The 26,368-nt window shown below is 48.3% G+C and overlaps 2 protein-coding genes and 1 long non-coding RNA gene across 7 annotated transcripts in view; all 3 read left to right on the top strand.

The window, feature by feature from the left end:
• The first annotated feature begins 4 nt into the window (after positions 1–4).
• Positions 5–23,668, top strand: LOC310697584. The gene is made up of 2 exons (XR_014521053.1): positions 5–62; positions 21,656–23,668. It is a non-coding gene; the product is annotated as an uncharacterized lncRNA (long non-coding RNA).
• CNN2 (calponin 2) lies at positions 869–24,814 on the top strand. Of its 3 annotated transcripts, none has more exons than XM_083484135.1 (10): positions 870–1,031; positions 11,799–11,920; positions 13,066–13,132; positions 14,759–14,896; positions 17,336–17,452; positions 18,219–18,365; positions 18,984–20,508; positions 20,554–20,638; positions 20,690–24,098; positions 24,522–24,814. In XM_083484135.1, exons 1-7 carry the CDS (start codon positions 969–971, stop codon positions 19,242–19,244), a joined length of 915 nt encoding a protein of 304 aa, XP_083340261.1. In that variant the 5' UTR covers positions 870–968; the 3' UTR covers positions 19,245–20,508; positions 20,554–20,638; positions 20,690–24,098; positions 24,522–24,814. The 3 variants fall into 3 exon arrangements, with proteins under 3 accessions (XP_083340262.1, XP_083340261.1, XP_083340260.1); XM_083484134.1 differs by having other exon boundaries at positions 20,690–24,385; XM_083484136.1 differs by lacking the exon at positions 20,554–20,638 and having other exon boundaries at positions 869–1,031; positions 18,984–19,651; positions 20,949–24,098.
• Positions 24,815–26,171: 1,357 nt separating this feature from the next.
• The window catches only part of ABCA7 (ATP binding cassette subfamily A member 7), a 70,121-nt gene continuing 69,924 nt past the window's right edge, over positions 26,172–26,368 (top strand). For all 3 annotated transcript variants that reach the window (XM_083483546.1, XM_083483545.1, XM_083483543.1), the window contains exon 1: positions 26,172–26,325. The gene's annotated coding sequence lies outside the window, so the exon portion shown is untranslated. The remainder of the gene's footprint in view (positions 26,326–26,368) is intronic.

Raw genomic sequence — 26,368 nt, 5'->3', positions numbered from 1 at the left:
GGGCTGGACGATGGGGGTGGAGACGCTCCTTCAGGGATACTGGGCCGTTTAGGGATTCCAAGGTCAGCACCAACCCATCAGTGCACCCAGCGGCCACGCAGCCAACCCACAAACCTCACCGCTTGACCTGAGCTTCACCACTTGAACGACTGCCTTACTTCCCAATCTATATCAAGTCTTAACAGGGCAAAGTAATAATCATAATTATAGTAGTGTCCTCACCCCATAAACAATGGCAAAAATCTGTTATGGTGTGAACCGTAACCTAAGCAGCGTGACCAAAAGCTTCCCCAGTTGAATGTCTACCTGTCACAGACACAGGAGGCCACCAGGAGCCCATTACACGGTTTCGGGTGCAGGGCCACGCTTTTCCCCTAAGCAACTTAAGTTTCAGCTTCACCAGTTGAACGCCTGTCTGTCCCCAAAACTGGAGGACCCACAAACCCTGCTAGGAGCCCATTATAAGGCTCAGGGAAGAGGGGACTTTATCACAGTCGGCAGGATTCAAAGCCGTTTTAAGTTTCAGCTTCACCGGTTGAATGTCTACCTGTCCCCAAAACTATTTCAAAGACGCAGGGAGAGAGGAAGTGGGGAGCAATGCCCGCAAAACTGGACGCTCTTGCATTGCAGGGCGGGCCGGACTGGATGACCCGCAGGGTCCCTTCCAACTCCACGATTTCTATGACCTTTGCGGGGAATTTGCGCTTTTTCTCGCTTTTCCTTTTCGCTTTCTTTTCCTCTCGAAGGAGACCCACACACAGGAAACTACCATCCTGCAGGAATTCGGCACTTTCTGCCCTTATAAGGCTATTTCCACTGGCGGCCAATCAGCGCGCGGGAGGCGGCGCTGGTCTGGCCCCCAAAAACTTGGCCGAGGGCGGGCGGAGGCGCGCGGAGCGGGTTCCCTTGCTTTTGGAGCGTGTGGCGAGCGCGCCTGCCCGCCAGACAGCGCCCTGCCCCGGTACAGGATGAGCAACAACCAGTTCAACAAGGGACCCAGCTACGGCTTGTCGGCCGAAGTCAAGAACCGGGTAAGGGGTCCCGACGCGCGCCCCCTCGCCAAATGCGCAAATGCGCCCTGGGCGCACGGAGGGGCCGCTTTGGAGAGGCGCTGCCGCGAGCGCTCCGGGTTTATTCCACCGACGGATTGCATTTATTGAAGGCAGTCTAGAAGCCACTTCCCGTCCCGTCCCCCCCACAAGGATCTCAATGTGGGTCTTTGCCTCCCCCCCCCCGAGTCCCCCAGCGCCGATTCAATCCCCACAACAACCTCCTCGCGAGGTAGGCCGCTTTGGAGACGCGGCGCCGCGAGCGCATCGGGTTCATTCGACCGACGGCTTGCCTGTACTGAACGCAGGCTAGACCCCACTTCCCGTCCCCCCCACAAGGATCTCAATGTGGGTCTTTGCCTCCCCCCCGAGTTCCCCAGCGCCGATTCAATCCCCACAACAACCTCGCGAGGTAGGGCGCTTTGGAGAGGTGGCGCCGCGAGCGCATCGGGTTTATTCGGCCGACGGGTTGCCTAGTCTAGCTCCCACTCCCCCCCCCCACAAACATTCGCATCTGGGACTCAAGGTGGCGTATGTGGGTCTCTCTCCCCCCCCCGCTCCCCCAGCGCCGATTCAATCCCCACAACAACCGCGCGAGTTAGGCCGCTTTGGAGAGGCGGCACCGCGAGCGCATGGGGTTTATCCGACGGGCGGTTTGCGTTTATTGAAGGCAGTCTAGAGCCACCACGCCCCCCACCCCGTCTCAAGGTGGCGTGTGTCGGTCTCTGCCCCCCCCCCCCCAGCGCTGATTCAATCCCCAACACAACCTTGCGAAGTAGGCGGCTTTGGAGAGGTGGCGCCGGGAGCGCTCCTGATTTATTCTACAAATTGCATTCATTTAATGCAGTCCAGAGCCCATTCCCCCCCCCCCACAACCCACAAGGGACTCAAGCTGGCGTATGTGGGTCTTTCCCCCCCCCCCAGCACTGATTCAATCCCACACCAACCCTGCGAGCTAGGCAGCTCTGAAAACGCAGCTTTCTCCATGAGCATTCTGGATTTATTTAATTTATTTATTATACACACACACAGGATTTATGTTAGGGGGGCAGGCTTTATGTTGTGCGGGGAGGCAGAACCTCAGTTAAATATTTTTATTGAGGGGGGGGGCGCAGCTATGCCCATGTGCACACAAACATATCCACATTTTTCTTCCCAAGGGGCAACGTTTATGGATCATTTAATCCCAGCGACAACCCCGTGAGGTGGAGAAGTAGTGCGCTGTGGGTGCATTTTATTTTTATTTGTTTCATTTTCAAAATATATATATATATCTTTATTAATTTAAAATGAATACATTTATTAAAAAAAGACAAACAAGTAAACAAACAAGTAGCAGAAGACTCAAACAAACCACCACACTATAAGATACAGCAAGATTAATATAACTATCATCTTATATACTCCTGCTACTGAAAGCAATTATAAAACTTATAGAGAAGAAAATTAAAAATGACTTCCAGTTAATCTCACAGTTCTTTTATCTGTCCATCCACAGTTACATTTTCCTTATATAGTTTCTTTTTACCTCCCTACGAACTTATACGATACAACTAATCTTTAAAGAATATTTAGAAAACTATGGTATAAAATGAAACATCTTGGCTGAATTAGACGGATCCTTGTATTTTTATTTATTTCATACACACCAAAATGTATATCCTGTTTATTCAATTATTTATAGGCTTCACTTTTCATTAAAAAAATACAAAAAGGTTGTACAAGAAAGTTGCAGTGACTTTTCTGCCCCCCCCCCTGGAAGCTCACTGGGGGGAAATTAATTAATTTCCCAGGCCTGTCTGGGAGTATCACAAGTTTTTGACTGATGCCTGAAAGTGAAAGCGGGGATGGTTCCTGCTGAAGGTTTACACTCCCAGAATTGAATCTCACATACCTCATTCCCCCTTGCAGCCAACATAGTGGGTTGTAGAGTGGCAGGAGAACTGAGTTCGAGTCTCTCCACTCCAGACGTGGATCTCGTTTGTTTTGACCAGCCGCTAGGGCTCAGCCCTGCAGGGCTGCTGTGAGGATCAAAACTGCGAAGAACTGTGTAGGCCAAGTTTGAGGTTTTTGGAGGAAAGGCGTGTAGATCCTAAAGATCCCAGGCCTCAGAGAGGTTAGGCTGGCCTCAACTAGAGCCAGGGCCTTCTCGGCCGCGGCTCCAATCTGGTGGAACGCTCTGTCACAAGAGACTAGGGCCCTGCAGGACCTGACATCCTTCCGCAGGGCCTGCAAGTCAGAGCTGTTCCACCAGGCCTTTTGTCAGGGCGCAGCCTGACCCCCTCCTCTGGCAATCTGCACAAAATTTTGTTTGATGGTTGCCATTAATTTGATTTTAATTTGATTTAATTAATTTTATAATGAATGTTTTAGAATGTTGAACTATTTTGATTGTTGTTAGCCGCCCTGAGCCCAGCTTCGGCTGGGGAGGGCGGGATATAAATAAAATTTATTATTATTATTATTATTATTATTATTATTATTATTATTATTAGAAAGGACAAGCAAATAATCTTTCGTTAAAAGCCTGCGAGAGGTGCTAGTCCCTTGTGAAATTGACCTGCAACTGGCCCTTCGCTTTTGTGATGGGTCTCCTTTCGATTACCTCTGAGTAACTGGGCCTTTCAGTGAAATAGGATGGCTTCTGTTTTTTTAACCAGCTCCTTCTCCCTTTCCTTTTTTCGGAGACTCCGACTTTGTTTTCTTGAGTCCTGGGTTGTTTTCTCAGCTTTTGGCCTTGTAGCTGCAGAGTCTTTGAGCCTGGAGCTGAGAGTCCCCGGTGTAATTATTTGACTTGATTTCGATTATTTGATTTCCGTGTTGTTGTTTAGTCGTGTCCGCCTCTTCGTGACCCCCTGGACCAGAGCACGCCAGGCCCTCCTGTCTTCCACTGCCTCCCGCAGTTTGGTCAAACTCAGGCTGGTAGCTTCGAGAACACTGTCCCACCATCTCGTCCTCTGTCGTCCCCTTCTCCTTGTGCCCTCCAGCTTTCCCAACATCAGGGTCTTTTCCAGGGAGTCTTCTCTTCTCCTGAGGAGGCCAAAGTCTTGGAGCCTCAGCTTCAGGATCTGTCCTTCCAGTGAGCACTCAGGGCTGATTTCCTTCCGAATGGAGAGGTTGGATCTTCTTGCAGTCCATGGGACTCTCAAGAGTCCCCTCCAGCACCAGAATTCAAAAGCATCCATTCTTCGGCGATCAGCCTTCTTGATGGTCCAGCTCTCACTTCCATACATCACGACTGGGGAAAATATAGCTTTAACTATACGGACCCTTGTTGGCATTTGATTTCTGTACTGCTTGATCTATTTGAAAACATCTCTAAGCAGTGTACAAAAACCCCAAGGCAACAGCAGACAGCTTAAACAAAGTTACAGGTAGGGAGCCGTGTTGGTCTGCCGTAGTCGAAACAAAATTAAAAAATTCCTTCCATTAGCGCCTTAGAGGCCAACTAAGTTTGTTATCGCTTATCCCAATAACAAGCTTAAACAAAATGTGACAAAAATACAGAGCTACAGATGAAAAGGTTACATTAATACAAAGTTGCTAATACATAAAAATCAGTTGCAGTTCCTTTTGCTTTTGACATACAGTGGTACCTCTGGTTAAATACTTAATTCATTCCAGAGGTCCGTTCTTAACCTGAAGCACCACTTTAGCTAATGGGACCTCCCGCTGCCGGTTCACCACTGGAGCACGATTTCTGTTCTTATCCTGAAGCAAAGTTCTTAACCCGAAGCACTATTTCTGGGTTAGCAGAGTCTGTAACCTGAAGCGTATGTAACCCGAGGTACCACTGTAATAATAAATTTTACAGTGGTACCTCGGGTTAAGTACTTAATTCGTTCTGGAGGTCCGTTCTGAACCTGAAACTGTTCTTAACCTGAAGCACCACTTTAGCTAATGGGGCCTCCTACTGCTGCCGTGCCACCGGAGCACGATTTCTGTTCTTATCCTGAAGCAAAGTTCTTAACCTGAAGCACTATTTCTGGGATAGCAGAGTCTGTAACCTGAAGCGTATGTAACCCGAGGTACCACTGTATTATTATCTCTGCCAAGCCAGTCGACTCACACACAAGTCCTCCATCGTCACATCAAGGAAAGTTAAGAGCAAGGCGGAGAGGGCAGAGGCGTTTGGCTGTAGTTCGAAATGTAATTGGCAAACGGTTTAAAAAACCTCTGGCTTAGTCCTCAGTTAATGCCATTTACATTTCTTCTGTGTGTTCCTCCTCCTCGCATACTGGGACTAAGTGAATTGTTGTCAGAACAAGCCACAGTCAAGCTGAGATCACAGAATCGTAGAATCTGTGGAAAGGGATCCGAGGGTCATCCAGTCCAACCCCAGGGTGAATAGGCATTCGAGGTGCCACGTTCGGTGCCTGTCTTATACAGATGAAACTCAAAAAATTAGAATATCGTGGGAGAGTTCATTGATTTCAGGAATTCAACTAGAATGGTAAAACTAATAGATGAGATCGACTCGTGACATGCAAAGCGCGATGTGTTTCCGCTTCTCAGAGGTCCAATCTTGCAATCCTTGTTTTGCTGATTTCCTTGAATATTCTAAATTTCTGAGATGGTTAATTTGGGGTTTTCACCAGTTATACGCCATGGTCATCACAATTATCACAAATCAAGGCTTGACATATCTCGCTTTGCATGTCACGAGTCGATCTCATATATTAGTTTCACCTTTTAAGTTGAATTCCTGAAATCAAGGAACTATCCCACGCTGTTCTAATTATTCGAGTTTCACCTGTATACCTGTGTTTCTGACACTGCTCTGACCCCTTTTAAGTTTGAAATCTTGCAAATCCTAGAGCTGCGCTCGGTTCCCCGGTTTCCTCCCGCCCACTCCCAGTTGCTTCAGTCTGGTGTTCTGGCTGTGTCCCAGAAACTGCCTGGGAATCTCTTTTGTTTTTTGTTCTGGAGTCTCGTCAGAGCCATCCGATCGTGCCGGGACTTGGAAAAGTCTAGAAGGAATTCCCGTTTTTCCACCCCGTGCGATTCCACCATAGGGCAGCGAGCGTGTGTTGATTTAATCCCTGCATTCTGGGTGCAATCGCAGGTCGCCCTGTTAACCAAAAAAGCTTGAGAGAACACTGGTTAATGCGGCAGCAAAGTCACGCTTTTAAAATTTATTTGTATGAAAAGTTATGCAGACTACTTAACTCCTCTGCCCAAGGAGGCCTGCAAAATCACCAAGTCTTTTATTTTTAATTTTTTGAGAAGACGAGGCATAAAAGGAAAATGGACGAGGAGGGCGGAGGAAATAAACTCAGATTCGAGTCTTCACTGAAGTAAGCTGCTGTAATGAGCAGCTGGGGTGGAGGAATAGAAGGAGATGAAACGTCAGACGTTGCAGATCTCTCACCTAGCACTAGGTAAAGGTAAAGGGGCCCCTGACCATTAGGTCCAGTCGCGGCCGACTCTGGGGTTGCGGCGCTCATCTCGCTTTACTGGCCGAGGGAGCCGGAGTACAGCTTCCGGGTCATGTGGCCAGCAGGACTAAGCCGCTTCTGGCGAACCAGAGCAGCGCATGGAAACGCCGTTTGCCTTCCCGCCGGAGCGGTACCTATTTATCTACTTGCACTTTGACGTGCTTTCGAACTGCTAGGTGGGCAGGAGCAGGGACCGAGCAACGGGAGCTCACCCTGTTATTGCGGGGATTCGAACCGCCGACCTTCTGATCAGCAAGTCCTAGGCTCTGTGGTTTAACCCACAGCGCCACCTGCACCTGCCCGAATTTACGAATAGATCTAGTTATTGCTGACAGGTTGCAGTTTATTTATGACATCTTTTTCAGCGGGGTTTTAGCAGCTATCTGGATGGAGACTGGCCTTTGAGGGCATGGCCTGTTGCGAAAGTATTTTTTTCAAATCAAGGACAAGACCAAATCTGGAAAGAAGCAATCTATTGAAAAGGCTGGAAGGGAGTTTCCACGCTCAGGCAATTTTGGTCTTCTCCCAAACTTGTGCGTGTGAGCAAATCTGAATCCTTGCCATCCAAGTGTATCTCGTTCCACTTCCTCATGAGTCGCTCATGTAGCAGTGCGGAGACATTAGAACAGCAATAAACGGGCTGCTGACTTGTGTCTGACGCAGGCATTCGCTGAGTTCCTGGGAAAGGCGAGATTTGAACCCGGCACTTCTGTAGCTAGCGCCTGGTTTGGGTCCTGAGTTTTCCCACCGGGGTCGCTATTTATTTTTATTTCGTTCCGCTCGTGGGAATCGCTCCCCCAACTTTATTTCAGCCAGTGCTTTTTTTTTTCTTTTAAAAAAAATGTTTAGGGGCTACTCTCATTTTGACTCGAGAGAATCACCAACCCCCTGCAAAACAATGAGAGCGCACATCTGAAAGGAACGCTCTCTTTTTCTCGGATCAAGAATTGGAGCCTCTGTCCCCCTCCCCTGTTGCTTTTTAAAAAATAATATTTATTATTTTCAGTAGATAAACATAATAAAAAAGAATTAACAGTAATAAAAACAAACAGAGAATAAAACAGAAAAACGATGAAAAAAGAAAAAAGATACATGCAGCATATTACCACTTAATTAATTAAAATTAAGTACCATCCATCTTCATAAACATAGTACCTGACTTCCTCAAATCTCTTCCATCTGAATTTCTTAGTAGTTATATGTAGCAGTTTCCAATATCAGTATTTCAAAAAACCGTATCACAGTACTAATCATATTACATCACTTTCCTTCTCGTACATTTTCTTATTTATAGATTGAATCCCAGTTTAACCCTAGGCCTAATTGTTTCTTGCAAGTGGTTACATATTTTTAATATTACAGTATTTATTCAAAAGAGATTTCACTTTCTTGGGCTCCATGATCACTGCAGATGGTGACAGCAGTCACGAAATTAAAAGACGCCTGCTTCTTGGGAGAAAAGCAATGACAAACCTAGAAAGCATCTTAAAAAGCAGAGACATCACCTTGCCAACAAAGGTCCGTCTAGTTCAAGCTCTGGTTTTCCCAGTAGTGATGTATGGAAGCTGGACCAAAAAGAAGGCTGATCGCCGAAGAATTGATGCTTTTGAATTCTGGTGCTGGAGGAGACTTGAGAGTCCCATGGACTGCAAGAAGATCCAACCTCTCCATTCTGAAGGAAATCAGCCCTGAGTGCTCACTGGAAGGACAGATCCTGAAGCTGAGGCTCCAAGACTTTGGCCACCTCCTGAGAAGAGAAGACTCTCTGGAAAAGACCCTGATGTTGGGAAAGATGGAGGGCGCAAGGAGAAGGGGACGACAGAGGACGAGATGGCGGGACAGTGTTGTTGAAGCTGCCAGCATGAGTTTGACCAAACTGCGGGAGGCAGTGGAAGACAGGAGGGCCTGGCGTGCTCTGGTCCAGGGGGTCACAAAGAGGTGGACACAACGAAACGACTAAACAACAACATTTATTCAAATAGCCTTTAAATTTCTTCCAGTCTTCTTGATGTTCCTCTTCTTTCTGGTCGCGGATTCTCCCGGTGAGATCAGCCAGCTCCATAACCTCCATCATCTTCATCTGCCATTCTTCAGTTGTTGGTAGTTCTTGTGTTTTCCATTTTTTGGCAAGTAAGAGCCGTGCAGCAGTTGTGGCATACTGTCTGTCCCCCCTCTGGCTTGGGCGCGGAACGCGGTTGCAGAGGAGGAGAAGCGCTGAGCCATCGGGCGGCGAGATTCTCCTTTCAAAATGTGCTGATCGGCTGGAAACCGGGTGCCCTTTCGTTGCAAGCCAACTCAGCTTGCAAGCAACGGGGGCAACGCTTTGCGTGCTTGATGGCGCCGCGTAACTGACCCCTAAGCGTTCCCCGAGGACCGGGGCGGCTCAGGTAATATGGGCATCAGCTAAGGAACCGGAGAGACTTGCCAAAGGGCACGCAACTCAAGTTTGCGTCAAAGCCAAGAGCTTTTTTCACTTGGCACCTTTGTTTTCGTGAGGGTTTAGCTCAGTTGGCAGAGACTCTTAAACTCAGGTTCCTGAATTCCCCCTCTTTTCTTTTTCCTTCTGTACTGGAACTCCTATCTGGGGACTTCCCCGGCTTTTTTCTGGCCCGCGTAGGACCAGTCTGGATAGTTGGCCTTGGTGAAGATTTGACGTTTTCTTTTTTAATATAATTTTTATTAGGTTTTCCATATTTTATTACATTTCAGGATCAAAAAAATAACTTAAGACATTGCTTAAATAAAGCATCAACTCCTTCCTTCCCTCTAACTTCCGGAATGGATTAAGTTCGTAAACAAAGTAAGGGACCCCTGACCTTTAGGTCCGGTCGCGGATGACTCTGGGGTTGCGGCACTCATCTCACTTTATTGGCCGAGGGAGCCGGCATACAGCTTCTGGGTCATGTGGCCAGCAGGACTTAGCTGCTTCTGGCGAACCAGAGCAGCACACTGGAATGCCGTTTACCTTCCCACCGGAGCGGTACCTATTTATCTACTTGCACTGGTGTGCTTTCGAACTGCTAGGTGGGCAGGAGCAGGGACCGAGCAACGGGAGCTCACCCTGTCATTGCGGGGATTCGAACCGCCGACCTTCTGATCGGCAAGTCCTAGGCTCTGTGGTTTAACCCACAGCGCCACCCACGTCCCTATAGCTTGTTTAGCTTATACGTAAATCTGGCGCTGCCCAAATCTCGTCTTCTGAGCGTCTCTACAGACACCCTGAAAGTTGGCACAGATGCCAGATCTGTTTGTAAGATGTGCCAGCTTATATAACAAGACAGTTTCTGTCTCGTGCCAGGGCTGCAGGGACGTGGACCTCTGTGGCTGGATCAGGCGTGTTTTTGTTCATAGCGGCATATTTTTTGCCCAAATAGCAAACTTTCAAATTTTATTGAGGCCGAGAAACGACCCCGAAAGGAACAAACTTCTTTGCCCACGAAGGCCTGGCCACACCCCTCTCCTTGTTTCTTGCTCATTCAGCAGGAAGTTGAGACATGCCGCCAGCTTGCGGCATCAAGCTTGCCCTGTTCGTCCAGGTTATTATGGGATTTCTTCATTCTCTCCGGGTTTTTTCTTTTCTTTCTTCTTTTGTAACTGGCAAGCACATTGGGGCAAGAAAGGCTTTTGATGACGCAAGTGCTCAAACTCATAATTGTCCAGGGGAAGGGCTGGAGCTTGGTGCTATAGAACGTGCCGGTCCTGAGTTCGAATCTCAAAGTATCCCCCTGAGTCTGCAACCCTGGAGAGCTGCTGTTGCCAGCCAGCATAGCCAGAGATTCTCAATCTTTCCCAGTCGACGGCTCCCTTGACTTAACTTCCTTTTCTCCTGTAGCTCCCCTGTGAGAAAATGGGGGAAAACTTAAGTTGCTTCGTCGCTGAGCTGTTTTGCGCTTTCGTTTTCTTTTCCCAGATTTAAGTAGCAGAACTTTGAAAAGGGTTTTAAATACAGTGGTACCTCAGGTTACAGGCGCTTCAGGTTACAGACTCCGCTAACCCAGAAATAGTGCTTCAGGTTAAGAACTTTGTTTCAGGATGAGAACAGAAATCGTGCTCTGGCAGCAGCAGGAGGCTCCATTAGCTAAAGTGGTGCTTCAGGTTAAGAACAGTCTCAGGTTAAGAACGGACCTCCGGAACGAATTAAGTACTTAACCCGAGGTACCACTGTAGATAGATAGATAGATAGATAGATAGATAGATAGATAGATAGAATGGTTCATAGCCCTGCTAAATGTTGCTTTTGTAAGTTGGGGGAAATGGAAGCAGGTTTAAATAATAATACAGTCAAACCTTGTTTTGTGGACGGGATCTGTTCTGGAGGCCTGTCCGCAAGCAGAAAATGGACGCACATCCCCAAACATCTGGAGAACCATGATGGAGAAAAAGGAGATAGAAAAATGCAAGGAATAAGCTCTTTCTGGTTCCCTGCTTAAGAAAGATGGAAGGGCCAGACAGATGGAAACGTCCATTGCCAACCTGGTGCCCCGAGATCTCCACACGGTTGCAACTGGACCCGCACCAGTTAAAAAATACAAGGCATGACCGGAATGTTCACTGAAATCGGACGGCGAGAAATATTTGAACATTTGTTGTTGTTGTTTAGTCATTTAGTCGTGTCCGCCTCTTCGTGACCCCCTGGACCGGAGCATGCCAGGCCCTCCTGTCTTCCACTGCCTCCCGCAGTTTGGTCAAACTCATGCTGGTAGCTTCGAGAACACTGTCCCACCATCTCGTCCTCCATCGTCCCCTTCTCCTTGTGCCCTCCATCTTTCCCAACATCGGGGTCTTTTCCAGGGAGTCTTCTCTTCTCCTGAGGTGGCCAAAGTCTTGGAGCCTCAGCTTCAGGATCTGTCCTTCCAGTGAGCACTCAGGGCTGATTTCCTTCAGAATGGAGAGGTCGGATCTTCTTGCAGTCCATGGGACTCTCAAGAGTCTCCTCCAGCACCAGAATTCAAAAGCATCCATTCTTCTGCGATCAGCCTTCTTGATAGTCCAGCTCTCACTTCCATACATCACTACTGGGAAAACCAGAGCTTGAACTATACGGACCTTTGTTGGCAAGGTGATGTCTCTGCTTTTTAAGATGCTGTCTAGGTTTGTCATTGCTTTTCACCTCCGTACATAATTGTAATTTTGTGGGTTTCCAATGCCGGTTGCATGTTCGGATATTTCTTGCCATCTCATTTCTGTGACCATTCACCAAACTTTCCGGTCACACCTTGTACGTGACTTGATTTCTAACACCATTGGCCAGCCCTTAGGAAGTGCGCTTTGTGGAATTTTGAACCTGTTTCTCTTCTCTTTCCCCCTCCAGCTTGCGCTGAAATACGACCCTCAGAAGGAAGCAGAATTAAGAACATGGATAGAAAGCATCACCGGAAGAGACATCGGCCCCGATTTTCAGAAGGGGCTGAAAGATGGCGTTGCACTTTGCGAGTGAGTAGCCACGTGTGTTTCAAGCGTGGTATATATTTTTAAAATTTCATTTTATAACGGATGCAGGTGAGCCAAGGGACCTGGGTGGCGCTGTGGGTTAAACCGCAGAGCCTAGGACTTGCCGATCAGAAGGTTGGTGGTTCGAATCCCTGCGACGGGGTGAGCTCCCGTTGCTCGGTCCCTGCTCCTGCCCACCTAGCAGTTCGAAAGCACGTCAAAGTGCAAGTAGATAAATAGGTACCACTCCGGCGGGAAGGTAAACGGCGTTTCCGTGTGCTGCTCTGGTTTGCCAGAAGCGGCTTAGTCCTGCTGGCCACATGACCAGCTGTATGCCGGCTCCCTCGGCCAATAAAGGGAGATGAGCGCCGCAACCCCAGAGTCGGCCACGACTGGACCTAATGGTCAGGGGTCCCTTTACATTTACCCAAGATTGTCTTCCATGAGCACGGTCTTAACGGGTAGGTAGCCGTGTTGGTCTGCCGTAGTCAAAACAAAATAAAGAAATTCCTTCCAGTAGCACCTTAGAAACCAACTAAGTTTGTTATTGGTATAAGCTTTCATGTGCTTGCACACTTCTTCAGATACGGTCTTAACCGTGAGTCCGTAAGTGACTGGGGAGGCCAGTTCTGGATCCACACATCTTTCCACAGTGGGGACATAGGTTTCCGGGTGGGAGTTGATCCCGGTGAGGGTTTGCCAAGCGTGCCTTCCTCTTAGCACGTTTCTCCCTCTTGTCCTGAGTTCGAGTGTCTTCAGAGCCCATGACACCTTTGGTCAAGGCTGTTCTCCAACTGGAGCGCTCGCAGTTTCCCAGTTGTCGGTGTTTATACTACATTTTTAAAGATTTGCCTTGTCCTCAAACCTCTTTTGTTGACCACCAGAATTACGCTTTCCATTTTTAAGTTCGGAATAGAGGAGTTGCTTTGGAAGACGATAATCGGGCGTCCGAACAACATGACCGGTCCAACGATGTTGATGTTGAAGAATCATCGCTTCAACACACAAGCTCACTCACTGGCATATTTGTAACGATGGGCAAAATGGTTGAAAAACCGTTCTTTAGTTAATTGGGAAGAATCCTGCTGCTGCCCAACATGGCGTTGAAACCTTACATGTGTGTGTGTGTTTATGTTCTCTCTCCCCAGGCTAATGAACAAACTTCAGCCGGGTTCGATAAGGAAAATTAATCGCTCAGGCCTTAATTGGCACCAGGTATGTTCGATGCGAATTTGATACGATGAAGGGATTTTATTCTTTTTTAGGGAGGTGGCTTCAGGAATGCCTTTAAGGCTGACCTGTGTTCTGGGGGTTGGTTCTCAAACTGAATCCGTTCCGGAAATTCCGTTCCAAAACCAAAGCGTTCCAAAACCAAGGCGCGCTGCTTTCCCATGGAAAGTAAGGCAAGACAGATTAATCCATTCCAGGCTTTTAAAAACAACCCCTCAAACAGCGATTTAACATGAATTTTACTATCTAATATGACCATTGAGCCATAAAATGCATAAATCAATGTAAGGTAAAGGGACCCCTGACCATTAGGTTCAGTCGTGACTGACTCTGGGGTTGCAGAAGATTCGAACCGCCGACCTTCTGATTGGCAAGCCCTAGGCTCTGTGGTTTAACCCACAGCACCACCCGCGTCCCTTAAATCAATGTACTGTACTATAAAATAATTGAGACAGTATTGTATATGATAAGAATTAAAATTATTATTTTTTCCTTACCTGTACTGATGATAGTCGTTGTTTGGCTGGGGGGCTTTTATCCATTTCCGCAGTCACACAATCAATCAATCAATCAATCAATCAATCAATCAGTAGCTGAACTGGGTTCCACACAGTCACAAAAGCAAATGAACTGAAAAAGCCACAAAAAAACGCAAAATAAAGAGGAAACACAAAAGTGCCAAACTTAATCCGTTCCGCAAGTCCGTTTGACTTCCGAAATGTTCGGAAACCAAGGCGCGGCTTCTGATTGGCGCAGGCGCCCCAGAAACAATAGCCGACAGCTGCATCGGGCGTTTGGCTTCTGAAAAGCGTTCGAAAACCGGAACACTCACTTCCGGGTTTTCGGCGTTTGGGAAACAAGGCATTTGGTAACCAATGCATTTGGGAACCAAGGCATTTGGGAACCAAGGCATTTGAGAATCAAGGCATTTGGTAACCAATGCATTTGAGAACCAAGGCATTTGGGAACCAATGCATTTGGGAACCAAGGCATTTGGTAACCAAGGCATTTGAGAACCAAGGCGCTTGAGAACCAAGGCATTTGAGAACCAAGGCATTTGAGAACCAATGCATTTGAGAATCAAGGCATTTGGGAACCAAGGCATTTGAGAACCAAGGCATTTGAGAATCAAGGCATTTGAGAATCAAGGCATTTGAGATTCAAGGCATTTGGGAACCAAGGCATTTGGGAACCAAGGCATTTGGGAACCAATGCATTTGACAACCAAGGCATTTGGGAACGAAGGAAATTGGTAACCAAGGCATTTGGGAACCAAGGCATTTGAGAACCAAGGCATTTGGGAACCAAGGCATTTTAGAACCAAGGCATTTGGGAACCAAGGCATTTGGTAACCAAGGCATTTGAGAACCAAGGAATTTGGTAACCAAGGCATTTGGGAACCAAGGCATTTGGGAACCAAGGTACCACTGTTTTTACAATCTGCCAACCTCCACCTTGGTACTTATATCGGGGGTGAGCTCTGCCCCTTCTGGAAACGGACCGATAATTCCCAACGGGAACCCCAGATGATTTAGAAGGAATCCCCTAATTTTGTGAGAAGGGGCTTTTTGTTGTCGCCAGCCTTGACCCAGCTGCCCTTTCCTTCGGCAGCTTGAGAACCTCTCCAACTTCATCAAAGCCATGATGAGCTACGGCCTGAAGCCCGTGGACGTCTTCGAAGCCAACGACCTGTTTGAGAACGGGAACATGACCCAGGTTCAGGTGTCGCTGTTGGCGCTGGCGGGCATGGTGAGTCAAGCTTGCGCAACCGGGCGCCTTCTAGGGGCTGATTGACAGTGCCCATGGCCTCTATGGGGAGGCTGATTGGCTGGGCTGTGCCATGGTGGGGTGGCTGATTGGCTGTGCCACAGAATGGGGAGGCTGATTGGCTAGGCTGTGCTAGGGTGGCGGCGGCTGATTGGTTGTGCCACACAATGGGGTGGCTGATTGGCTGGGCTGCAGAATAGGGTGGCTGATTGGTCGCGCCACACAATGGGGTGGTGGATTGGTTGGGCTGTGCCAGGGTGGGGGTGGCTGATTGGCTGTGCGACAGAATGGGGAGGCTGATTGGCTGGGCTGTGCCAGGGTGGTGACGGCTGATTGGTTGTGCCACACAATGGGGTGGCTGATTGGCTGTGCTGCAGAATAGGGTGGCTGATTGGTTGCGCCACACAATGGGATGGTGGATTGGTTGGGCTGTGCCAGGGTGGGGGTGGCTGATTGGCTGGGCTGCACTGTCAGGATGGCTGATTGGCTGGGCTGTGCCAGGGTGGTAGTGGCTGATTGGCTGGGCTGCAGAATAGGGTGGCTGATTGGTTGCGCCACACAATGGGATGGTGGATTGGTTGGGCTGTGCCAGGGTGGGGGTGGCTGATTGGCTGGGCTGCACTGTCAGGATGGCTGATGGGCTGGGCTGTGCCAGGGTGGTAGTGGCTGATTGGCTGGGCTGCAGAATAGGGTGGCTGATTGGTTGCGCCACACAATGGGATGGTGGATTGGTTGGGCTGTGCCAGGGTGGGGGTGGCTGATTGGCTGTGCCACAGAATGGGGAGGCTGATTGGCTAGGCTGTGCTAGGGTGGTGGCGGCTGATTGGTTGTGCCACACAATGGGGTGGCTGATTGGCTGGGCTGCACCGGGGGGTGAGTGGCTGATTGGCTGGGCTGCACCAGGGTAGTAGTGGCTGATTGGCTGTGTTGCAGAATAGGGTGGCTGATTGGTTGTGCCACACAATGGGATGGTGGATTGGTTGGGCTGTGCTAGGGTGGGGGTGGCTGATTGGCTGTGCCACAGAATGGGGTGGCTGATGGGCTGGGCTGTGCCAGGGTGGCGGCGGCTGATTGGTTGTGCCACACAATGGGGTGGCTGATTGGCTGTGCTGCACCAGGGTGGTAGTGGCTGATTGGCTGGGCTGCAGAATAGGGTGGCTGATTGGTTGTGCCACACAATGGGATGGTGGATTGGTTGGGCTGTGCCAGGGCGGTGGCGGCTGATTGGTTGTGCCACACAATGGGGTGGCTGATTGGCTGGGCTGCACCGGGGGGTGAGTGGCTGATTGGCTGGGCTGCAGAATAGGGTGGCTGATTGGTTGTGCCACATAATGGGATGGTGGATTGCCTGGGCTGTGCCAGGGTGGGGGTGGCTGATTGGCTGTGCCACAGAATGGGGAGGCTGATTGGCTGGGCTGTGCCAGGGTGGTGGCGGCTGATTGGTTGTGCCACACAATGGGGTGGCTGATTGGCTGGGCTGCACCAGGGTGGTAGTGGCCGATTGGCTGTGCTGCAGAATAGGGTGGCTGATTGGTTGCGCCACACAATGGGATGATGGATTGGTTGGGCTGTGCTAGGGTGGCGGTGGCTGATTGGCTGGGCTGTGCCATGGTGGTGGCGGCTGATTGGTTGCATCACACAATGGGGTGGTTGATTGGTTGGGCTGTGCCAGGGTGGTAGTGGCTGATTGGCTGGGCTGCACTGTCGGGATGGCTGATTGGCTGGGCTGTGCCAGGGTGGTGGCAGCTGATTGGCTGCACCACACTGGGGTGGCTGATTGACTGGTCTGCACCAGCATGGTAGTGGCTGATGAAAATTTTAACTCTTTCCGTACAGTCTTCTTTATTTGGTCCAGGGCTTGCTTCCAAAACTTAGTGAGTAAAGAACCCTGTAAGAAATTTAATTCCTAGCCTATGGTGTTTTTAAAATATAAATTCCTTAATATTCAGTTTGGTAGCTCCAGGCTTGTCCTGAATAATTCTTTGCAAGGATGTGGCAAGAGGAGGCCGGCAAAACACCCAAAGAGCTACCGTATTTTTCACTCTATAAGATGCACCGGACCACAATATTCTGAATCTCAGAAGCCAGAAGAGCAAGAGGGATCTCTGCGCAGCGAAAGCAGCAATCCCTCTTGCTGTTCTGGCTTCTGGGATAGCTGCGCAGCCTGCATTCGCTCCATAAGACGCACACACATTTCCCCTTACTTTTTAGGAGGGAAAAAGTGAGTCTTATAGGGCAAAAAATATGGTATGTTAAGTAAATGTGGAAGACTCTTCCTGTAGGAAGAGTCCCCCCCCCCTCTGTTTGCAGAGTCTATTCCTCATGGGCCATGAGGACTAGAGACTTGCGGAGACGCAATCAAAATCTGCAGAGGTTTTAAGCCACTTTTGAGACTGACCGGGCTTCTACTCCCCCTCCCAGGCCAAGACGAAGGGGATTGACAGCGGAGTCGACATTGGTGTGAAATATTCCGAGAAGCAGGAGCGGTGCTTTGACGACGCGAAGCTGAAAGCCGGGCAGTGTGTCATCGGTTTGCAGGTGGGTGATGCTGTTGCCGCCGGAGCCCAGCAATTACCTGGAGGTTTCCTCCTAAGCGAGCCAGCAATAAATCACACTGACCTAGCTGGAGTTCAACTCTTTACAGTGGTACCTCGGGTTAAGTACTTAATTTGTTCTGGCGGTCCGTTCTTAACCTGAAACTGTTTTTAACCTGAAGCACCACTTTAGCTAATGGGGCCTCCTGCCACCACCGCACAATTTCTCTTCTCATCCTGAAGCAAAGTTCTTAACCCGAGGTAATATTTCTGGGTTAGCGGAGGTCTGTAACCTGAAGCGTATGTAACCCGAGGTACCACTGTATTAGCAAGAACACGGATTTGCACAGACTTGGTGGACTGTCAGGCCTAATGAAGATCAGCTCATTCCTGGGACGTCTGGCCTCATGGATAATAATAAAGGTAAAGGGACCCCTGACCATTAGGTCCAGTCGTGGCCGACTCTGGGGTTGCGGCGCTCATCTCGCTTTACTGGCCGAGGGAGCCGGCGTACAGCTTCCGGGTCATGTGGCCAGCAGGACTAAGCCGCTTCTGGCGAACCAGAGCAGCGCATGGAAACGCCGTTTACCTTCCCGCCGGAGTGGTACCTATTTATCTACTTGCACTTTGAGGTGCTTTCGAACTGCTAGGTGGGCAGGAGCATGGGACTCTCAAGCGTCTCCTCCATAGCTTTGACTATACGGACCTTCGTTGGCAAGGTGGTGTCTCTGCTTTTAGCCGTAGTAACTCTCAAACCTCTATGGTTTCAGATGGGCACCAACAAATGCGCCAGCCAGTCTGGGATGACCGCCTACGGAACCCGGAGACACCTCTACGACCCCAAAAACCAGATCTTACCTCCGATGGACCATTCCACCATCAGCCTCCAAATGGGAACAAACAAATGTGCTAGTCAGGTAAGGACAGTTGCCGCATAATTGTGCCAATTCCACGTCGGTAAGAACTCTGATCTTTGGAACTCCTTGCCAATTGATACCAGGTGAAACAAACTTAGTCCATGCTCAGGTGTTCTACATGTAAGGTAATGGTAAAGGGACCCCTGACCATTAGGTCCAGTTGTGTCCGACTCGGGTTGCGGCGCTCATCTCGCTTTACTGGCCGAGGGAGCCGGCGTACAGCTTCCGGGTCATGTGGCCAGCAGGACTAAGCCGCTTCTGGCGAACCAGAGCAGTGCACAGAAACGCCGTTTATCTTCCCGCTGGAGCGGTACCTATTGATCTACTTGCACTTTGACGTGCGTTTGAACTGCTAGGTTGGCAGGAGCAGGGACCGAGCAACGGGAGCTCACCCCGTCGCGGGGATTCGAACCGCCGACCTTCTGATCAGCAAGGCCTAGGCTCTGTGGTTTAACCCACAGCGCCACCCGCGTCTACATGTAAACATTAGTCCAAATTCACAAACTATAATCATTTTCAGTATTCAGACCTCCTCCTGATTCTGCTATCGCCCACCCTAACTCTTAACGGTGTTGTGCATACGAGCTCAAATTCTTCCTCCTTTCTTTTTTAATACAGGTGGGGATGACCGCTCCGGGAACGAGGCGGCACATCTACGATTCGAAGCTGGGGACGGACAAATGCGACGACAGCTCCATGTCTCTCCAGATGGGCTACAACCAGGGAGCCAACCAGAGCGGGCAGGTTTTCGGCTTGGGGCGGCAAATCTACGACCCCAAATACTGCCCCCAGGGGAACGCCGGAGAGGCGGCCAACGCGGCGCATAACGACGGGAATTCGGCGGAATATTACTACTACCAGGAAGGGGAGGAGCAATGAGTTTGGGGAATTGGGGGGGTGGGTCCCCCTCCGATTTCCCCCTCCCCGGCAAATCACCACTGTACAGTTCCTGCCTCTTAATTGCCACAGATACTGCAATCTTTACATATTTGCGTCTTTAAAAAGAATGAGAGTCCTTTCTCCGCGTAGCAGAGATGAAAACAGGCTCCCTCAACTTCGGCCCTCCAGATGTTTTGGGGACTACAACTCCCATCATCCTTAGCTAGCAGGACCAGTGGTGAGGGATGATGGGAATTGTAGTCTCAGAACATCTGGAGGGCTAAGGTTGCAGAAGCCTGGAATAAAACAAAGGTCTTCCGTTCCTTGTTTCTTTTTTTAAGAAAGGGAGTCTATATGTGTTTACACCACCAACCCGCCTGATCTCTGGAAATCTCATTTAATACGCCGTGGTGCAGAGATGTCCAAGCGGTCGGCCGCAGTCGACAGGCAGGTCCCAGGGAGATCTGGGTCGATCGCGGGATCATGACCTATCGCCGAATGGAAAATGCCGTGGAATTAAGGTCTCCGGCCCCCAACCCCACCCCTCTCTGTCCCTACGGCGTGTCCGGGGGTCGGTCGGTCGTTTGGTGTCTGCTGCTGACGACTGGCAGTACAGTGGACGCTCGGGTCACGAACGTGATCCGTGCGGGAGACACGTCCGCAACCCGTAGCGTTCGCAACCCGTGGGTTGCGATTCGGCGCTTCTGTGCATGTGTAAAGCACAATTTTGTGCTTCTGCGCAACCGTCGAAACCCGGAAGCAACCCGTTCCGGTACTTCCGGGTTTTGGCGGTCCGCAACCCGAAAAAGCACAACCTGGAGCGTCTGTAGCCCAAGGTATGACTGTAGTTTCCTGTAGTTGCATAGCTGTCAACCGTCCCTTATTTGGCGGGAAACTCCCTTATCCCAGCGCCGTGTCCCGCTCTTGTCCCTTATTGATGATGTCCCTTAAATTTCCCGGGTTTCATGCTCGCCCGGCTCGGGAGGGAAGCGGCGGATTGGGGTCCTCCGCCGTGAGAGAGTGCGCACGCTGGCACCGTTGTCCTGGCGCGAGGAGTTCCATCGGCCCTTCCCCGCCCAAGAGACTCTCGCCCATGCCACCCGCGAGCTCAGAGGTGGCAGCGGTGGTGACGGCTGAGGAGGCGGCCTGAGGGAGGAGGAAGAGGAGGGGATGGGGAGGGACGCAGAAGGGTGGCGCTTCAGCGGCCGCCGTGGCGCCGCAACCGCCTCATGCCGGATTGACAGCATCTGTCAATCCTACCAATGTATGTACCGTATTTTTCGCTCTATAAGACGCACCAGACCACAAGACGCACCTAGTTTTTGGAGAAGGAAAACAAGAAAAAAAATATTCTGAATCTCAGAAGCCAGAACAGCAAGAGGGATCGCTGCGCAGCGAAAGCAGCAATCCCTCTTGCTGTTCTGGCTTCTGGGATAGCTGCGCAGCCTGCATTCGCTCCATAAGACGCACACACATTTCCCCTTACTTTTTAGGAGGGGAAAAGTGAGTCTTATAGAGCAAAAAATACGGTAACTCTTTACAACGGCAAAATCCCTTATTTGGGCTGCTGATCCCTTATTTTCGAGGCTGCTGCTCCCTTATTTTCAAATCTGTAAGTTGACAGCTATGGGTGGACGGTGGATGTACAGTGGTACCTCGGGTTACATACGCTTCAGGTTACAGACTCCGCTAACCCAGAAATAGTACCTCGGGTTCAGAACTTTGCTTCAGGATGAGAACAGAAATCGTGCAGCGGCAGCAGGAGGCCCCATTAGCTAAAGTGGTGCTTCGGGTTAAGAACAGTTTCAGGTTAAGAACAGACCTCCGGAACGAATTAAGTACTTAACCCGAGGTACCACTGTATATATAAAGGGACAAGCTTTTTTTATACTGGGAGTAGATCGCAGACTTGTGAGAGTTAGACGCTCCTGCAATAGGGGTTGTTGCCATCCGACATTAGCCATTTGCTGAGTCGACCCGTTGAAACCCTGGCCGATTGATTTTCCAGTGGGTTTACTCGGAGCGAAATGCACTCCGATGGCATTAACAACAATAATTTATTATTTATACCCTGCCCATCTGGCTGGGCTTCCCCAGCCACTCTGGGCGGCTTCCAACAAAATATTAAAATGCAGTAATGCATCAAACGTTAAAAGCGTCCCTAAAGAGGGCTGCCTTCGGATGTCTTCTGAAAGTCAGATAGTTGCTTATTTCCTTGACATCTGGTGGGAGGGCGTTCCACAGGGTGGGCACCACCACCGAGAAGGCCCTCTGCCTGCTTCCCTGCAACCTTGCTTCTCGCAGGGAGGGAACCACCAGAAGGCTCTCGGGAGATGGACCCCGGTGTCCGGGCTGGACGATGGAGGTGGAGGCGCTCCTTCAGGTATACTGGGCCATTTAGGGCTTTCAAGGTCAGCACCGACACTTTGAATTGTGCTCGGAAATGTTCTGTTACAGATGCTTTAGCTGAGATTCCAGCATTTCAGAGGGTTGGACTAGATGAACGCTGGGGGTCCCTTTCCAACTTTATGATTCCACAAGGCTCTGGAGAGCCAGAGATAAATTGGGCTGGGCAGGCAAAATAAGCCTGATGTCGTGCAATCGCTTTCCTGAACTGGCGAGGAATCCTGCGTTGTCCGGAGAGCACAGTGTTCACAACCATATGGTCTAGAAAACTCTGCAAATCCTGTTGTGTGTTTTTTTGTAGCAACAAAACAGCCCAGCCTTCTGTGCTCACATGGAATGGTGGTGTACACATATAGCCTTTTGAACTGCCCCCACTTTAAAAAATAATCATAATTATCCTGCAAGGTCAATTTGATTTTTCCTTCCTTGCTGGAACCCGAATTATGCAAAATTGACGACCCGTCGCACGCATTTTATTGGTGTCTTTTCAGAACGGGGGTCCTTTGTTTTATTTTTTTTGTGCAAGGGATATTAACGTCGATTCAGGCATGCGTATAAGCGAGGGGCGAACCGGGAAAAGGAAGATTAACTGGAGGGAAGCGCCTAGAAACCCCACCGGCTTCAAGGACAATACGTGTTTTCTAAATACGTCCGTCACGAGGACCAGAAACTTAGATTATTATTTTTTTAAAATATGAAGCCTGTGGAATCTGCAGCAGATTTCACACCAAAACTTGGCTTGTGGAAGGTAAAAAAATTAACATTTTTTTAATCTACAGCACTTACAGTTCACCTTGGTGCCTTCGATTTTGAAGTCAGGTTGAAAACTTTTTTTCTGCCGCTAGACCTTGACGTTCAGTCGAAACTGCAGCCCTGCAAATTTCTCGATTCACATGTCGACGACGATACCTATCAAAAGCTCGTTTGAAAGCTCAAATTGTCGCATGGGGGCGAGATCCGGTTTTAATGTTTTTAGGAAGATCTAGCTGCCGTCCCTGTCTTTGGGGATTTTTGATTGTGCTGGGATCGCTATAGCCTATTTGCGTAGTGCTTGGGACAGCAGAGGTCTTATATTATGGGGTTGACGGTTGCCTAACTCAATGAGGTCTAGCCACTTGAAAAAGCTTTCAAGATTGCAACTTCTCCTTCTCTCTCTCCCCCCCCCTTCTCCTCAGAGGCCTTAGGTGCCCATTTCTTGCTGCTACATAACTATTTTTAAGGGACCAAGAATTCTTCCTTTCCTAAATAAAACCAAAACTCCTCTTTTTTTAAAAAAAGAAAGAAATTGAAAATAATTTTGTAAGCCTTTATATAATGCTTAAAGGATCTATTTTTGTTGTGACACTGATGGACCAATATGTTGTTGTTTTAAAAATATGTCCGCACATCTTAAATCTTTTATAAGCATTCCATCAATAGCCTTAATTTCTACGTAGGTAATCTTAGGATGATACGAGTCACTAAATTGTCTGCTTGCTAATGGATGTGAAAAAAGCCCACAGCCGAGGAACCCGTTAGATTTCCCAAACTTTCCCAAATTTGGGTCTCCAGCTCTCGTTGGACTACAACTCCCATCACCCTAAGTTTCGCCGGATCTGTGGTCATGGACGATGGGAATTGTAGTCTTTAAAAAACCAAACCCAAGTTTGGGGAAAGTAGAAAGCTATAGTCCACTAAGATGTTTCCTAGTAACTCATACTCTTGAGTAGACCTATATCTGAACGTCTCGTCGATTTCTGTGGGTCTGCTCTCAGTAGGACTTTGGGGGGATAGTTGCAGACTTCGGAGCTACACAGATCTCTAGAGGACTTTCTCCAAAGACTTAAAATCTACAGAATCTGATCTGTGTCTCTTCAGAGACAAAGTCTGTTTCTAATTCCAGAAGTGAGGGGAACACTAGCCGCCTATGAACAACTCACATTGCCCGTCCACAATCTCCTGCAATCAGTGCTTTTTTTCTTTTAATAATAATAATAATAATAATAATTTTTATTTTTCTTTAAAAAGCATTTACTCAAGGAAATCACGATTTTACCGTTCAAATCGGGGGAAAACAAATAAATGGACAAAAGTACAAAGATTCACAAAATGGGGGGTCTTTTCCAGCTCTGCCATTCTGCGTACTCCCCCAGGAAAAAAGCACTGCCTGCAATTCTTATTTTGTCGCAGAAGTCTCTTGGTTTGCGCTCGCTGCAATAACAGGGGCGCTAGTCCTTAGGAATATGATTTCAGCGAAGATGTTGGGGGTTCTTTTTGCTATAAAAAGCCTCTTATTCCAAGCATGGGAGTCTGATGCCCTGGGCTCCCCACTCTCAACATTTGCCACATCGGCTGCCGGGAGTTCTAGTTCACGGCGCCAGGTTCCCGCTGTATTTAAATTTGGGGTTGGCCTTTCCAGATGGTTTCTGGACTTCCAGATTCTCCCTCCCCTGCTTTTTAAACCTTGAGGCCACTCTCGACATTTGCCACATCGGCTGCCGGGAGTTCTAGTTCACGACGCCAGGTTCCCCGCTGTATTTAAATTTGGGGTTGGCCTTTCCAGATGGTTTCTGGGCTTCCAGATTCTCCCCTCCCTGCTTTTTAAACCTTGAGGCCACTCTCGACATTTGCCAAATCGGCTGCCGGGAGTTCTAGTTCATGGCGCCAGGTTTCCGCTGTATTTAAACTAGGAGTTGGCCTTTCCAGATAGTTTCTGGACTTCGAGATTCTCCCTCCCCTGCTTTTTAAACCTTGAGGCCACTCTCGACATTTGCCACATCGGCTGCCGGGAGTTCTAGTTCACGGCGCCAGGTTCCCGCTGTATTTAAATTTGGGGTTGGCCTTTCCAGATGGACTTCCAAATTCTCCCTTCTCTGCTTTTTAAATCTTGAGGCCAATGCCATTCCTTCTGTGTGTCTTAATTTTTAAAAAAGGCTTATTCACCCCCCCCCCAAATGTGGTTCTTTCTTTATTGCTAAACGTCTTCCCTTTTTTTAAAACGGAAACTGGACAGTTTCCCCCCCATAACTGTACGGATAAAAGCCGCCGCAAACTTTTATTTTCCTCGGTGGAGAGCATTTTATCCTGTGAAACGGAAGAGGGACGTAACTGGGACAAAAAAATAAATAAATGTGAAACTGCAATATTTGAATATAAGCAATAAAATGCTTCAAAAGCAGAACAAACCTTGGTGTCCGCGTTTTTTTTCAGTTGTGTGTGTGTGTCAAAAGGGTGATGACATTGCGTGTTTATATTAGGGTTGGGTGATCCCTGGTTTTCCATTTTGCAATAGACCATCCGCTAAACATCTGGACACACGGATAGATCAGAAGAGCCTTTACAGTGGCACCTTGGTTCTCAAACTTAATCTGTTCTGGAGATCTGTTCCAAAACCAAAGCGTTCCAAAACCAAGGTGCGCTTTCCCCTAGAAAGCAATGCAAAATGGATTAATTCGTTCCAGACTTTTAAAAACAACCCCTAAAACAGCAATTGAACGTGGATTTTACTATCTAACCAGACCATGGATCCATGAAATGAAAGCAATAAACAATGCACTGTGCTATAAAATGAATAAGACAGTATTGTAGATGATAAAAATTAAAATTACTTCTTCTTTTTTTTACCTGCACTGATGATAGTCATTGTTCGGATGGGGGGGGGCCTTTTATCCATTTCCGCAGTCACACAATCCGTCAATCAGTAGCGGAACTGGGTTCCACACACTCACAAAAGCAAATGAACCGAAAAAGCCTCAAAAGCAAACACGCAAAATAAATAGCAAAAACAAAAGAGCCAAACCCAGAAGTAAATGGAAAGAACGTAAGATGAAGTAAACATAACATGAGGTATGACTATATATATATATACACACACATATACATACTGTGTGTGTGTTTGTATATATATAATACAAACACACAGTGTGTGTGTATACTCTCTGTGTGTGATTATATATATATATTGTATATGCATATATATATCTACATATATATATATAATACTATATATATCTACATATATATATATATATATATATATATATATATATAAAGTATTACACACATATATAAAACACATATATTACACATGATATATTACATTATCTATTACTCTATATATATAGATTTGATATATGTATATATTACATGTGTAATATATATATATAATATATATATATATATATATATATATATATATATATATATATATATATATATATATATATATATATTACACATTATATATTTCTCTCTCTCTCTCTCTCTATAAAACACACACAGTGGGTTTTTATTTTTAAAAATATAAAATATAAAAATAAACTGAGATCAATAATTGCAATCACTTGTGTATGACAGCTGTGTACAGTTTCCAAATTTTTAATGTGCTGCAAGCCGGCCCAGAGTGGCTGGGTATAAATCATAAAATCACCATCACCATCAAAATAAGCTGCTGCGTCACCTTTAAGGATGCTGAGGGCTGACGTCACGCGCCCTCCAGTAACCCCTCCGCTTTAAATCGGGGCGGGGCCTCCGCCCACCGGCGTTCCAAATCCGAACGCCGGCCGGCGAGGGGGCGTGGCTTTGCTTACACAACTCCCTTTGATCCTCCGCCGCTGTTGCGAACAATGCGGGGGAGAGGCGGCGAGGGGGTCTCCCCTTAAAGGGGCCGCGCCGCAAAAAAAAAGGAGCCGGGCAGGTAAGCAATCAATCAATCAATCAATCAGTCAGTCAGTCAGTTG

This window comes from Podarcis liolepis (assembly GCF_965112155.1).
Source record: "Podarcis liolepis genome assembly, chromosome: 18".
Lineage (NCBI taxonomy): Eukaryota > Metazoa > Chordata > Lepidosauria > Squamata > Lacertidae > Podarcis > Podarcis liolepis.
This window is presented reverse-complemented; position numbering and strand designations above follow the sequence as displayed.